This window comes from Haliotis cracherodii, unplaced genomic scaffold (assembly GCF_022045235.1).
Source record: "Haliotis cracherodii isolate W230 unplaced genomic scaffold, xgHalCrac1.p SCAF_4, whole genome shotgun sequence".
Lineage (NCBI taxonomy): Eukaryota > Metazoa > Mollusca > Gastropoda > Lepetellida > Haliotidae > Haliotis > Haliotis cracherodii.
In genome coordinates, this window is record NW_027266297.1 from 46630996 (window position 1) to 46647784 (window position 16789).

The 16789-nt window shown below is 40.9% G+C and overlaps 1 protein-coding gene across 8 annotated transcripts in view; it reads right to left on the reverse strand.

The window, feature by feature from the left end:
- The window catches only part of LOC139478298 (cyclin-G-associated kinase-like), an 82578-nt gene that overhangs the window by 28928 nt on the left and 36861 nt on the right, over nucleotides 1-16789 (reverse strand). For all 8 annotated transcript variants that reach the window (XR_011654300.1, XR_011654302.1, XR_011654301.1 and 5 more), the window contains 8 exons: nucleotides 16203-16344; nucleotides 14118-14258; nucleotides 11519-11687; nucleotides 7913-7965; nucleotides 1743-1891; nucleotides 1075-1331; nucleotides 816-929; nucleotides 175-255 (listed from right to left, as the gene is read on the reverse strand). Coding sequence is in view for 5 of the 8 variants with exons in the window: in XM_071260711.1 (XP_071116812.1) it covers nucleotides 175-255; nucleotides 816-929; nucleotides 1075-1331; nucleotides 1743-1891; nucleotides 7913-7965; nucleotides 11519-11687; nucleotides 14118-14258; nucleotides 16203-16344 (1106 nt within the window). In the remaining 3 variants the exon portion in view is untranslated. The remainder of the gene's footprint in view (nucleotides 1-174; nucleotides 256-815; nucleotides 930-1074; nucleotides 1332-1742; nucleotides 1892-7912; nucleotides 7966-11518; nucleotides 11688-14117; nucleotides 14259-16202; nucleotides 16345-16789) is intronic.

Below are 16789 nucleotides of genomic sequence, written 5' to 3' on the forward strand. Positions count from 1 at the left end.
AACGACACTGTTAGAGAGGATATATTTTGCAAACATAATGTCCTAACAATCTCTATCCAACTTGCAACTGTGAGAAACACACTGCCATAGATCCCGACACAAACTCATAAGCTAGAGTGCACTCATGATACAAAATGCTGCTGGTGCTGAAGCAACACAATTGGTAAAACATACCTCATACGCTCATACTCCAGGGAAGTGGTCAACACACGGTCATCTCCAACATACACCTCCACAAACGGTGTGCAGCCATTCCTTCAACGACAACAAATAGGAGAATGAATTATTTTTAAAAAAAATTCTCCTACATGATATAAGGGAAGACAGCAAGTTAGGGACCGAACATTTAATATAAATTGTCCCAAGGGAAATTCTTGAAAAAAATAATTTTGCTTCAGGCTGTTGGGAAAAAAAAGCAAGAAATTGTCTCCCATACAAATCACATTGTTGCAAAATGTTTTTCTTTAAAAAATATTCAGGCTCAAAGTTTTAATTTAAACAATATCTGGTTTTGCGGTAGCTGGAAAAATATCTCATCTAAACACAAAATCCCAGGGATCCCACTACAATATCAAACGGTCACTCCCTTAGTGAGGACTACAAGGATGCCTCACTGTGACGCCAGTTGGGCTTCCTATCAAATAGAATATGATGACACCTGATGTACCACATCCATTACTGGAAACCTCATTTTTTTCTACAAATGCCCAACAGACCAAGTATCCAATAAGTAGAAGTAATAAAACGGCCCCCCTCCCCCTAAGTACAATACAGTGCTGATAGTGTGGGGAACTGCACTGGGTGAAGAGCCTTACTTCATCTTGTTGAAAAGAGGCACCGGTGACATGACCAGCTGGGACAGCATCACTGGCCGGCTGTGGGGCTTCACTTCTTCGTCAGACACCATCTCACTCATGTAGTTAATGTACCTGCACATACAGTCAGTCCAGTTAGCGGCAATAAGGGGCAGGAGCAACAAGTAAAGACTCTATGAATCACATGATGACAACTATCACTATCTATTTCTCTTTTCTTATATCCTGAACAAAGGATGCCAAGTTCCCATTTCCTCACCTTTTCTGAGATGGTGAGACGCCCGGGGCCAGCCTGCGGGCAGTGAACATATGCAGAGCTGTCTCTGCACTGTCGAACAGGCGACAGAACACCAGCAATGCTCCAATGACTGTGGCTGACTGGGCCTTGCCGTCCAGACAGTGGACAACACAGATGTTCTTGGGGTTCTGCCGTAGCCACAGGTGCATGTTCTTGCATATGGCAAACAGGTTAGCTAGTGTTGGAGCCTTCTTCTGAGCCCAGCCACATTCAGACACCTGCAAGGAACCACACACATCAATTCTGTGCCTGAATGTGACATCTGTCAATCACCATGCCAAATTCCATTTCTTGCAGAAGACCAACACACAAGAAAGGGGAAATTCCAAATGATTAGATGTGGATGTATCAAACTGATTTCAATGCCATAGTTTTATGGAAACTGAAAGATATGTAAATCTGAATTTCCAATTTTGAAATATCAATCTTATCATGTTTATGAAAGTTCAAAATCTTTTAACAATGTTTAGTCCCATTAATTAAAAAAATGTCAAGGTATTTTCACCAAAAGGCATTGCCAACAAATGTTGTTTGCCCTTTAATTCAAGGATCCTGCAGATACATTCCAAGGTATATGCGCATCGCGCGCATATAAACTTGCAGCACTGAGATGAATCTCATGGCCTTACCCTATTTTCAAACTTGGCCACTCTGTAGGATCTTTGTGACAGGTTATAGACAGCATAGGAGTTGTGGTGCCGGTTCTCTAGGAAGGCCCGCACATCATCAATGTGGTTCTTGATGGCAGACTCCATGCCTTCTGCTGGATACGACATGACTGCAGAGTACAAGTCACATGTGAAGGTGGGAGGCAGTACAAGCAGTATATTGTACAATGATCACTGTTGTTTTTAATGTCACTCTTTATAAAGATTTTGAGATAAGGCTTTTGGTGAAGCTTGGTGATTGGAGAAAACGAAATCACTTTTCACTTTTGAATAAAATCATAATTTTCACAGGGATTGACATGTTCACTAGCCTTTTTTGCTGAACAAATCAAGTTATTTTACAAAAACCACAAGTCCAAAATATGCTGTGGACTGGTTGGATACATCCAATGATGTTACAACACCCACAGCTGGAATACTTTCCTTTTTCTTCTTCCAACATTTGTTATGTGGACCTTTCCACTGACATACACTTCCTGTTGCTAATCTCATATCTTGGCATCTAATGTCATGTGTCATTCTTCATCAGTTGATATATGTTAATTTCTATGGGTGTACAGATTTAAATGAATTATAGATGCATCTCAATTAATTGTCCATGATCCGATGGGAAAACCTTGATGACAGGTTTTAATAAAGATAGTTAATATCAAAGCTGTGCTACACTATTGATCATATCAATAAATGCAACAAAATGAAGAATAGTTGTACATACATTGCAATAGTATCCTAACAGTACTGTAACTAACACAATACTATTGAAATAGTAAGAATGACCTCATAGAGGCCCCTAACTATACACATTCACGCAATAAAAATCTAAACTTGTAAAATCTAGATGCTTTATAAATTTGTATACTTTTTATACTATTTGTATACCCTGCATTACTCCTTTACATATTTAAGTAGAGGAGAATGTCCAAGTAACTCTGTGGGGCCTCTGCTCCATTATTTTTAAGGAATGGAGAGTTTAGAGTATATTCCCCTACTTAAAACTCATGCCTACTTTTACACTTTGACAAAATATTCTGTTGCGGAAAATATTTGAAAAATAAACCAGACATCTTTGTTGTCTGTATTTCATGCACGAGGAATGCATTTTCTGCCACTGTTGCACATGCACCAAGCTCCGTCGCGAGCTGACATTTACAATGCAAGGTACGCGGCTCTTCATAATTTTGTTTTGTCCTAAACTAGTATTTATCAATCGCTTGCACATTGTTAATACATGCTGATGAGAATAATAAGAAATATAGAGCCCCGAACAAGGACATATATATATTACCTGATTTGTTTTTACTTGTCAAAGGTTTATCTAATTGCTATAAATATGAACATCGTTGTAGGTAACCTGCCCTAAGACAAATTATATACATATTATTTTGAGCTTTTAAGCATTAAGCAAAATTATGAAAATACTTAATTTCACACCATACATTCATGTGCCGCTGTAGCTGAGGTTGACAATTACACGTTCTCAAGTCAAACGATGTGGGTTCGAAACCCCGCTGGCGACACATGTTTTCAGAAAAAAGTGAAATTATTCACTTGTCAATAAATGTAAAAAATAGTTCCATCTATTCCAAGTGGAAATTAATTCAAATCTTGGTTCAAGATAATGTATAGTTGACAAACAACTCTCCATTCCTGAAGAAAAATGGAGCATTCAAACAATAGAATGACGTCACAGATGTGTTTTAATACTTGTTCTTGACAGAGCAATGTGAGGTTTTGTTGAAGAAGAAGTTGTTTCAACTGATTGAGTGCCTAACCCTAATACACAGCTCCCACGTGACCATGGAAGGGGTGACGTCACTGATCAGCACATTACTGCTAAAAACAGAGCATCTTGGGGAGGCAGCTCTGGGAGTAGGTGGTGTTGATTTCTGTGCCACCTGTACCTGGGTACAGAGAGGAGGTCTCGGTTGATCTGGAAGAGGGCACCAATGAATTGGAGGTTGAACGAAGATGTAGTTGATGATCCACCCCAGCTGATGGAGGAGGTGTTGTGTGAAATCCCTTAGGCGGATGAGCGTGGCCATGTCCTGGTGGTCAAGAAGGCAGTCGTTGATGTGTGCCTCGAACTGGACATTCCTCAGATGGAGGTAGGTGGCTATCGGCTTGGTGATGCGTGTAGACAGCCATGGGGCTGAGAAAATTCTAAATGGGAGAACCGACCATTGATAGTGGATTCCATTGAAGATGAAACAGAGAAATTTCCTGTCACTGGGATGGATTGGCACATGCAGGTAGGCGTCATGTATGTCTAGGCTGATCAATGAGTCATTGGCCTGGATCTTGGACCTGAGCAGCCTTAGTGTAGAATACAGCAGGCACTACCAACTAGCCCTTGTTGAATATGGCCAGGTTGTGGATCATTCTGAGTTGATCCAATATTGGTAAATAGAAGCCTGGTGTCATGGCTGGGGAGTGGACAATCTCCATGGCTTCTTTGCGGGATGGCGTCTGCTATGAGTGACGACGTCAGAGGCGGGGCAACTCTCGTATGAGTTGATACCCTTGGTGCAGGGAGTTGAATACGTATGGGGCCCCGAGGATGTTCCAATTCTGCCTGCAGAGTGTTATTCTCCCACCTACAGGAGTCTCGACGACTGGAATGACTTGGGGTGGGAGTTCCCAATTGTTGGGGTCAATCATAGCTGCACTTTGCCTTGCGGTCTTTGCTCCCTCCATGGGAACGGTCACAGTGTGGCTGGTAGGTTCCGGATGATTTTCCCTAGCCACAGCTCCTGCCATGAAAGGCTAGGGTGCCGCTTCAGGGAGTTACATTGGGGCAGATAGTTGCCAGATCGTGACAGCTTGAAGAATGTGGGGTCAGCGCAGGGCCTTAAGAACTGTTTCATCTCTGGCGAGGTTTGAGACACGGGAGTGGGTGGGGGAGCCATTGAAGAGGGAGGTGGAAGACCAGTGTTGATGCAAAAGATCCCTCGAGTCCCACTCGGTGTGTGCCAGGTAGCCAAGTTGTCGGGTAGTGGTTAGCTCAACCAATGCTGCACGCATGTGATCGATTTAGCGCTATTGGTAGGACATTACACTGATGAGATGACAGTGGACGTGAGTGTGAGTGTTGTCTGCTTTGTCCAAGTTGTGGAACGGGAAATCGTCTTTCCTTTGCTTGGGTGCCTTGAAGAAGGAGTAAGTTACAACTGAGCGAAATCCTCATCTAATGCAGTGATAATATCTTTGATCATCCAATCGGGAGGGATGGATGTGGGATGAGTCCTTTTTATCCATGTCAGGTCCTTCAGATTGAGCGACGGCAGCAAGGCAATCTGCTAACCAATCATGTCCAAATACCATAGGCGCTTGAAGCGCCGGTGCCGTACATGCCTGGTACGTCTGAGAGAGGGACGATCTCACAAGCCAGACGAAGGAAGACATCGGCGGTGGACGTAATCCCCGACGAAAGACATGTGTAGTGTTGTGGTCTCCGGAAGGCTTCCCCTGATGAAGAGATGGCAGTGGTTGGGGTGTAGTTGGCTCGGACAAACTGACATATTTCTTCATTGACGTTTCAGGGCCAGCTGAATCTGCTGTTTACGTGATACCTTGAGGTAATTTGTGAAGGCTGTAGGGAAAAGTGCAGACAATCTCTACACTTAGTAGCCTGGTAGTAGAGAGGTACAACCGAAACACAAGGGATGAAGGTCCTACCCAGACTTATTGCCGTGGCACTTGCTACAACGTGGCATGTATCTGCAATGATTGCAGAGTGTAATCAAAATGCATTTCCACCCGATACTGTATGCTATAATCTCAATCCCAGCCTTATGGAAAAAACACCACTTTAATAATGATAATATCACAAAGGTAAGACAATGAATTGAAGTACCAAGCAATAAAAAGAATACATAACGCTTGACACGAACATACATTAGCAAGCAATGAATTCCAAATCGTTAACTGAAACAACAATACACCTGATACCGTATATGGCCATAGGTAAGCCAAATTTTGAGGACCAGAAAAAAGATTCTGTAGAAAGGGGTCGGCTTATGTTTGGGTTACACTTTCATCAAACTCTTCTTCTGTTGGCTAAAAACTACATTGTATCGCTTCAGGTGAATGAAGAATGAAAATGTGAAATTTGCGATTTAACATCACTAGACATGATGATTTACCATTTAAATTGTATTTCTTGTTATGCAAGGCATTCTTTTTCATGCGGGGATAAAGATTACCGAGTGTATTGTCTCGTAAACTAAGCTGGAATAGCAATCACCTGTACACACATGGCCTCCGAATATACCTATGATTACATTAAAACATACCCAATAATAGAACAGAAAGGAATTTCGATGAAATGATCACGAAAAAATAGTATCTTAAATTACTATTTTACTACGAATAATATATTTGGATATCTTTTTAGATTAATTGCAGGTTCTAATATATATCTTAAAAATAATAATAAGAGTTTGCAACTAACGTGGCTATATACCCCGCCCCTGGTGCAGAATTTATGACATAATTAAATCTAAACAAACCCTAACCTTTTTTAACCGACTTGGAACTTGTCATGGAAATTGTGAAAAAAAGAAGAGTTTGGAACCTAAGTCCATCTTGCTCGCATAGAAACATAAAAAAATAAAACTTTCTAAAATTTCTAAATAGCAAAAGGCACCAGTTCAGCATGTACCTGACAGACCTGCAAAGTTTCATGAAAAAATATTGAACGGTTTATGAGTTATGCTCCGGAAACGAACTCTACCCTCACAGAACCTAAGTCCATCGTGTTGCCATGGAAACGTAAAAAATAAAAATTTCTAAAAGTTCTAAATAGCAAAAGGCACCAGCTCAGCATGAACCTGACAGACCTGCAAAGTTTCATGAAAAAATATTGAACGATTTCCGAGTTATGCTCCGGAAACGAAATGTGACGGACAGACGTAAGGACGAACGGACGGAGCCCGTTTCTATATCCCCCGCCAGCTTTGTTGGGCAGGGGATAATAATAACCTGGGTTATGTGGTAGCACTTTTGTGTATTATCGGATACTTTTTTCGCATGAAACAATTTGACAAATCATTTTTAAGGTTTCGCGTGATCTCGCTATTTCCATCGCAGAAACAATATGTTGACATTTAATCGTCAAACTACAAGAAATATTACTTCAATGAGTCAAAGTATGGCAGTTATGATATATGTATCCATTTTCTGTCAACTAGCTGTAATATGATCGTGGTTGCTGTAAATAATGGTGAGCTGGTAAAGCAAACTTTATGGAACAGGGCAAATGGAAGTTGTAAGAATGATGGATACCGAAATAATGTAAATATTATTGAATCAAAGTTTGATTAAAATTAATAAAATACATCATGAAGATTACAAACATGAGTCCAGATATACAATTAAACACTTTGTATTGCCAATGGTCTAACAACACGATAATTCAATTGATAGATCAATTTCCGATGATAGATCATGATGATAGTTTTAGGTTGGGGGTCCAGCTTATCTACCACACACAACAGTTTGATAGATTTCAAAGACCAAGTTAATACCTTGGCTTATCTATCAGATGGGCTTATCTATCAGATCGGCTTATCTACGGTCATATACCTTACTGAGGCAAATGCCACCACTTCCGAGCCCAAATATTAATGCTATGGTTGAAATCATGAGATATATATGAAGACACAAAATGGTAAGCAGAATATAAATCACAAGAAACAATAGAGTTGCAAAAACATGCAAAGGATTCAATAGATTATAGCTGAGATCTCAAACAGGTGACTGTTCTCCATGGGTGATAGCAGTAACGTGCTGATCGGTAACATCATACCTTCCATGGTCACATGGGAGCCGTGTGATAGGGTTAGCCACTCAACCAGTTGGAACAACTTCGTCTTCAACAAGACCTCACACAGCTCTTTCTTAGTCCACAACAAGCAGTAAATGCATTAAGGAGTAGTGCAGTATAAGTTAAAACATTTAATGATTCTAAAAACTTCAAAACCCATAACACTCAAATTCTGCAACAATCTACTTTGAGGCAAAAGAATGAGAACATTGAGTACAATACTCAACTTCATCACTTCTTAACTACTAAACCTTCTTCGAACTAGGAATCCTCCTGCCACTAAGCACTCTCACTGACCAGCACCTACCTGAGAGCCTGGATGTGATGTAGGAAAAGTCAAGATCGGATTTGTTCATTGTTCTGAAATAACAAATAAACCTGATATAACACAAAGAAACCTTGAAAACAAGTGTCATCAGAAAGATGACATATCCCCCCGGCAGCTGTCTGTAAAGTAACCACAAGTAAATGTGCAATTCTGTATGTAATGAGTCAAGAGTTGAATGTTCTTTAAGAAGCATACATTGTTTACCAACAAAAGATCCACCATGGTCGCATCCATATCAAATGGAAAGTAAAACATGAGTGTTTCTGTGGATTTTTTTTATGCTAACAAATGACAAATTACAAGAAACAATAACTAAACAAGCGTATAGTCAACGAAGTCATCTATACCCCCGCCCATTTTAACATGTTATGGTCCCAAATCAGGTAATTGACCCAACATTTCTCTCAGCCCATGTCAAAATAGCTGCAATGGAAATTCTAAAAAAACATTTCTAAAACTCCTTAATATCAAATGGCACCAGTTCATTATGTATTTTATATATAGACATACAATGTTTGCGAGGAAATATTTAACAGTTTATTTGTTATACTCCATAAGTGAACCCACCCTATATGAAAACTTAAATCCAACTTGTTGCCATGGAAACGTGAAAAATAAAAATTTATAAAATTCCTAAATAGCAAAAGGCACCAGTTCAGTATGTGCCTGGTAGCCATGCAAAGTTTTGTAAGAAAGTATTAAACAGTTTTTGAGTTACGCTTCGGAAACGAAAACCACCCTTATAGAACCTAAGTCCAACTTGTAACCATGGAAACGTAAAAAATAAATATTTCTAAAATTCCTAAATAGCAAAAGGCACAACTTCAGTATGTGACTGATAGATATGCCAGGTTTCAATCAAATACACTGAATTGTTTTTGAGTTCTCCCCCGGAAAAGGAAATGATTACAGATGGATGGATAGACAGACGGACGGACAGACAGACTGGCTGATCGCTATATCCCCCCGCATAATATGACGGTGGGGATAAAAAAGTTGAACGTATGACATTTTAATAGCAAAAGAATGACATGGTGTGGAAAACATAATCACACAGTGCTTTATGCTGATACAGGGAACAGAGTGATACCGTGACTTACGCTGACACAGACAATTGAGTGATACTGTGACTTGCGCTGATACAGACAACACAGTGATACTGTGACTCACGCTGATACAGGGAACAGAGTGGTGGTGTGACTCATGCTGATACAGGGAACAGAGTGGTACTGTGACTCATGCTGATACAGGGAACAGAGTGGTACTGTGACTCATGCTGATACAGGGAACAGAGTGGTACCGTGACTCATGCTGATACAGGGAACAGAGTGATAATGTGACTTATGCTGATACAGGGAACAGAGTGGTACTGTGACTCATGCTGATACAGGGAACAGAGTGATAATGTGACTTATGCTGATACAGGGAACAGAGTGGTACTGTGACTCACGCTGAAACAGACAATTGAGTGATACTGTGACTCATGCTGATACAGGGAACAGAGTGGTACTGTGACTCATGCTGATACAGGGAACAGAGTGATAATGTGACTTATGCTGATACAGGGAACAGAGTGAAAATGTGACTCATGCTGATACAGGGAACAGAGTGGTGGTGTGACTTATGCTGATACAGGGAACAGAGTGATAATGTGACTTATGCTGATACAGGGAACAGAGTGGTACTGTGACTCACGCTGATACAGGGAACAGAGTGGTACTGTGACTCACGCTGATACAGGGAACAGAGTGGTGGTGTGACTCATGCTGATACATGGAACAGAGTGGTACTGTGACTCACGCTGATACAGGGAACAGAGTGGTACTGTGACTCACGCTGATACAGGGAACAGAGTGATACAGTGACTCACGCTGATACAGACAATTGAGTGATACTGTGACTTACGCTGATACAGGAAACAGAGTGGTACTGTGACTCACGCTGATACAGACAATTGAGTGATACTGTGACTTACACAGATACAGGGAACAGAGTGATACTGTGACTCACGCTGATACAGGGAACAGAGTGATAATGTGACTTACACAGATACAGGGAACAGAGTGATACTGTGACTCACGCTGATACAGGGAACAGAGTGGTACTGTGACTCACGCTGATACAGGGAACAGAGTGGTACTGTGACTCACGCTGATACAGGGAACAGAGTGATAATGTGACTTACACAGATACAGGGAACAGAGTGATACTGTGACTCACGCTGATACAGGGAACAGAGTGGTACTGTGACTTACGCTGATGCAGGGAACAGAGTTGTACTGTGACTCACACTGATACAGACAATTGAGTGATAATGTGACTCATGCTGATACAGGGAACAGAGTGATACTGTGACTTATGCTGATACAGGGAACAGAGTGGTACTGTGACTCACGCTGATACAGGGAACAGAGTGGTGGTGTGACTTATGCTGATACAGGGAACAGAGTGGTACTGTGACTCACGTTGATACAGGGAACAGAGTGATACAGTGACTCACGCTGATACAGACAATTGAGTGATACTGTGACTTCAGCTGATACAGGAAACAGAGTGGTACTGTGACTCACGCTGATACAGACAATTGAGTGATACTGTGACTTACACAGATACAGGGAACAGAGTGATACTGTGACTCACGCTGATACAGGGAACAGAGTGATAATGTGACTTACACAGATACAGGGAACAGAGTGATACTGTGACTCACGCTGATACAGGGAACAGAGTGGTACTGTGACTCACGCTGATACAGGGAACAGAGTGGTACTGTGACTCACGCTGATACAGGGAACAGAGTGATAATGTGACTTACACAGATACAGGGAACAGAGTGATACTGTGACTCACGCTGATACAGGGAACAGAGTGGTACTGTGACTTACGCTGATGCAGGGAACAGAGTTGTACTGTGACTCACACTGATACAGACAATTGAGTGATAATGTGACTCATGCTGATACAGGGAACAGAGTGATACTGTGACTTATGCTGATACAGGGAACAGAGTGGTACTGTGACTCACGCTGATACAGGGAACAGAGTGGTGGTGTGACTTATGCTGATACAGGGAACAGAGTGGTACTGTGACTCACGTTGATACAGGGAACAGAGTGATAATGTGACTTACACAGATACAGGGAACAGAGTGATACTGTGACTCACGCTGATACAGGGAACAGAGTGGTACTGTGACTTACGCTGATGCAGGGAACAGAGTTGTACTGTGACTCACACTGATACAGACAATTGAGTGATAATGTGACTCATGCTGATACAGGGAACAGAGTGATACTGTGACTTATGCTGATACAGGGAACAGAGTGGTACTGTGACTCACGCTGATACAGGGAACAGAGTGGTGGTGTGACTTATGCTGATACAGGGAACAGAGTGGTACTGTGACTCACGCTAATACAGGGAACAGAGTGGTACTGTGACTCACGCTGATACAGGGAACAGAGTGATAATGTGTCTTCCACTGATACAGACAACACAGTGATACTGTGACTTCCACTGATACAGACACCAGAGTGATAATGTGTCTTCCACTGATACAGAGAACAGAGTGATACTGTGACTTACGCTGACACAGTCTCCATGACCTTGCTGGAAGCATCCTTGATGTTCTTCACTAGACTACCAGCACCCCCACGGAGGCTGGAGAAAAGGGCTGTGGCACTTGACTGGGCAGGTGATGGTGCTGACCTCTGTGGAGTCCCCGGGTTGTTCATAGGAGGCCTTGATGCAGGTTCTGCAATATCAGATGTAACGCAATGTTCACTATACATACATCATACATTCAATACACATCCTTACCTTTGATGACAAGGAGAAATCAATATACCATCTTCGACGTAATAAGCTTTCACTTTTCCTGACATCAGAAAGCTACATACAACTTCAGATGGGGGGGAAGGTCTGGTGGGTCTTAAAGTTGTTGTAACAGCCTGAGTATAATAATATCACAAATATAGTAATGAATTGATACTATTTCTTATCCTGATACAACATAGTATCCCACAGTTTGCATGGCGTCTGTGGGTGCAAAGCTAGTCTGTTGGTAACCTGGACTGGAATAAGTCATGGACTAGACCGGAAAAAGTCATGGACTAGACCTAACTTCACTAATCCTCATTCACCTATCACATACTTACTCTCGTATGCCACCCGTGAATATCCGGGGTAGAATAGGTCTTCAGCAACCCATGCTTGCAGTAAAAGGCGACTATATTTGTCGTAAAGTGCGACTAACTGGATCGGGTGGTCAGACTCGCTGACTTGGTTGATGCGCGTCATCAATCCCAATTGCGTGGATTGATGCTCATGATATCAATCACTGCATTGCCTGGTCAAGACTTGATAATTTACTGACCTAGAAATACAAGTGTCTGAGATGGTATCAAGTCTGACTTCTCCAGATAGACAAACCATCACAAATGGAACAGAAGTCTCCCAGAGAAGTTGTTGTGCTTGTAAAGAATTTGAGGATCCCATTCGTTCAGAATGCATTCGTATATGTAAGACTGAATGCTCACTCCCTTCTTGTGAAGGAATGTTACTATAGGCTGAGTGATTTGTGCAGTGAAAGAAATTACAAACAGAAGGCTGTGCCATTTGTGTCTACCTTGGAATAACATGCGGTGTTGGGTTGATGTTCTTAATGAACTAGAACATGTAGAAGGCATCTTGAAGACCTTAAGATACCCAGAAGTCACCCGTCTTAAAGGTGTCTCAGACGTTTACCACTTTGGTGAAACCCATGAGCACAGGTATGGTGCTGACAAACCTAGAAACATAATTGGGGCGAACCGGGATTCGAACCCACAATCATAGGTTTCTGGCGTGCCCAAGGGACACAACTCTACACAGCGAATCGCGGCGCCTTAGACGACTTGGCCACCCGTGCCCCCTAAAACCGTGGTAGAAAGAACTGTTGATAGAACTATTGATTGAAGATCTTCAAGTTGTTAATTATGGGCATTTTGTGGGAATTCTTCTTCTGTAATAGAGGTTGTGTCCCAAGTGGATTCCTCTAAATGGGCCTGTTGACGCAGAACGGAAAAATAACCACAAGCATGTATCAATAAATAATATGCAGGATAGGTTAAGTCATAGTAGTCGTAGCGGCAAAGGCGTAACAGATAAGGAAACATATCCCCTGCCACAAAGGCAACATAACGAGCCTGAGAAAAAGTGCCAAAAGGCGCTGATGTAGTTGTGGACCCATATGGTAAGAATCCCAAAGGGTAATATGATGTCAAAGGCCATCTGCTGCATCCATGGATGTTGATCCTGGCTGTCTCTAGCGAAACTAGAACATAGTGGAACAGCTGCCAAAGGCAACTAAACAGTTGTTGAAGATGATCTCTCAGATAAAGGCAAGTGGTTCTAACACTTGTCACACATGTAGTGATTGCTGATGTCGTACGCATAGTAGAGGTGGTCAACATATTGCTTCCCTAGACTGGCTACATGACAGCTTCTGTGTTAACCTCTTCTTGATTCTTCTAAGATAAAGTTCAACTTGCTGCATGGAGAGAGGCATTCACACTCTCAACATGTCAGTCTGGGAACAGGTCCCTCTACAGTTTGTGCAAGCAGGGTCGGAATCTGACTTGGACTTGTTACTATGACTTACCACACAGAAATGGAGGAAACCTGAGGATAAGATCTTTGTTCAAACCCCCCGTGCTCTCCCATACCACTTGCTTAAGGTCCGACATAGGAAACAATAATCAAATATGCAGCACTAAATATAGACACACAATAACAAAACTGCAAATGTAACAAACACATGAATATTGATGACAAAATTATTTCTCTATCACCAACATCAGACAATCCACTTGGTAAAATAAAAACACCCAAAATGTGAAAAGCAAAACAAACAAAAAAGGGGAATTTTGTATGCAGTAGCCTTCCACTAAAATGTAATCAAGAGGATCAAATATAGAGCCCGATGCTAAAGGATGTAAAATGGCTAGCATGCAAAGACATGCTGCCAGCCAGCTGTGGTTGAAGAATATAAAGTGGGGAGGTAACTCTAGTCAGGACCTGGTGGAGAGACACATTTCCAAGGATCCAAGATATGAGAACGCTTGCACTATGTTGTATCAGAATAAGAAATAATTTGCAATTTATTGAGCTATGTTAGCACTACATTTAGTTAACCTGGTCGCACCTTGACTGGGGGTAACTGTTACATCTCCAATCTGTAGTGTTTCTTTCAGGTTCACTCTACTGACTGCAGCAATAGCCTGCAGGCGGTCGATGATGTCGGATATGTCTGGCCGCTGAGTTGGGTCCACCTGCAGCATGGATCCTGTAACATGAACATTACACAGCCCTCACATGATTTGTCATGTTACCTTGTTACATGAAAATCATAATAAGGCCAGACAAATACATGATATTGTACTATGGATTCCTTAGACCAAATTAGCTGTAAGGAGGCAAAGGGGAAAAGGAAAGAAGAAATAAGCCAGATAAATAAAACAATGTCTGTATTATGGATTTATGGGCCAAATTTATTGGATGGAGGAAAAAAAACTAAAAATGTCAACCATTTCCTGACTTATGGGGTACATACTTGTGTACAGTGCATGCTTTCTTAAAAAAACCATACAGCTGTGTAATAGGGTGTTTGCGAAATACATACAAACAATGAGATTTGATGTTTTTGACCCCAATGAAAAGACACTAGCGACACAACACTGGAAATACTTTGTCAACAAATGTGTACTGAAATATCCTGTTAATCCTGTTATTACACTATCTGATTATAAAAAATCATCTTTGTATATCTGGACTTACTTTTATGAAAAAAATTATTCAAAATTTCAATCAATATTTCTTACAACAATTTTGGTGAAATAATGAGTGAACTGATTGGCAGATTGCACCAAAACACGGCTTTTCAAAGAAAATAAAATTCCTTTTCAGATCATTTCCTCAAAAATCTTTTTTCATATAACTGGGTATTTTTTTAGGTGAATCGCTTGGAGTTCTGGGAGAACTTTTTCTGGCTTACTTTACGAGACAAAATACACCCAGTAATCTGAATCTCTACAGTTAAGACAATGCCTAACATAACAAGAAATACAACCAATATGGTAAATCACCATGTCCAATGATGCTTTTATCGCAGACAAAGTTTTTCATCTCCTGTAGCAGAAGCAATATGACATAGTTATTAACTATGCACAATACACAAAATAAAACTGCTGAAATCAGATCTCAGTTCTCACTACAGCTAAACAAAGATTTGAGAAGATCTCAATTCAGGTCACTCCATTACGAGTCACAGGATGACCCTTCATCCAACCAATGAAAGCATTGCTTGTCAGATTGGGATAGTGACAGTGAGAATGTGTTTTCTAATCATGCAACCTTGAAAAGGTTGTACGACTGATTTCTTCAAAATTATCATCTATCTCCCGCTTCAATGGGATAAACATTTTAAACGGAAGAGACTTTTCATAGCCTACTAGACTTTCCAGAATTTTCTTTTGTTCAGTCTCAAATTCTGAATTGATGGTATCAAAACGTAGTCTGGAATGAAAGTCGCCAGCTTGAAACCATACCGTAAAGCTAGAGAAAGCTGCTTTCTGATTGGCTGATGTCGACTTCTTGTCAGCATGGTTAGTCATTACACTGGTCGGTCTAAGTTCACAAAATGTCCTTCTGACATGGCATGTACGGGGGTGAGTGAGTGAGTTAAGATTTATAGTCACATCAGCTAAATCAAGTTGTACAGTAATAATACATAAATATAGACTATAAAATCTGTCATCAATGGACAGTAAAAGAACTAGAGTATCACAGCTATAAAATTAAACTAGGAAGTAAAATTTTGACTAATCGGTACAATACATTATAAAAGTTGGCTAGAGATCACCAGCAACCAAAGTTAAGCCACCATACAAGGGACCACGGGGACTTGGCATGTAAGGGGATGTCCTCAGATGTTTGTATAGTGGTACCAAGCACTAAGATCTGATATTAATGGGATTGATTTTCCCAAAATTTGTACCCCAAAATGGGGACGGAACACATTATATTCGAGTGCGCACTCAAGAGTATGCTTCCCTTCCATTGAGATACTGATCTGTATTTTTGTGTTGAAGATGCATTTTTTAAAAAGAACAACACAATTTTTCATTTATTTTCATAAATCATGGAATCCTTTCTATAAGGAAAAGAACTGGTCTGCCCTAAAATAGAAACCAATTTAATAAATGGAGTGTTATTGAAATGTCTGACTTACTTATAAGATCATGATACACCGAGTACTCTGTGTCTGTGTCTGTGTCTGGTATGCTGTAGTTGGCATTGATGATCCTCAGTTTGGCCGAGTCCTCAAATGGATGGTCCATGAAACACAGCTTGAATAGGACACAACCCAGTGCCTGCAACAAGTGGGTGCAGCGACATGACCAGACTAGAAAGGTATTTGCTAGTAGTAGGACGATAAACCAATGCATCAGTGGTTCGCAATTTTTTACTTCTTGATACAAGCATCGATCACAATCACACAAGTAAAAGTATCGATACTTACGTTAAATGTATTCTTTAATAAATTTTACATCAAACACTAATTACTAGTGAAAATTAGTAGTGAAAACATAAATATTTTCATCCATTGTGCCATACTTGACACTGCCAAATGTGAAGCGTTTTTGTGCCATGTATTTGGCCATCCTATCTATGAAAAAGATATCTTACACACCACAGATAAGAGCACATGCAAGTATCATAAAACATAGCATCACGGGCAAGGTATGGTGATACGTATTAGATCACACAGTTGGTGTATCATCCAAGCCTTCGAAGTTGCACAACGCAAAAGCAGAC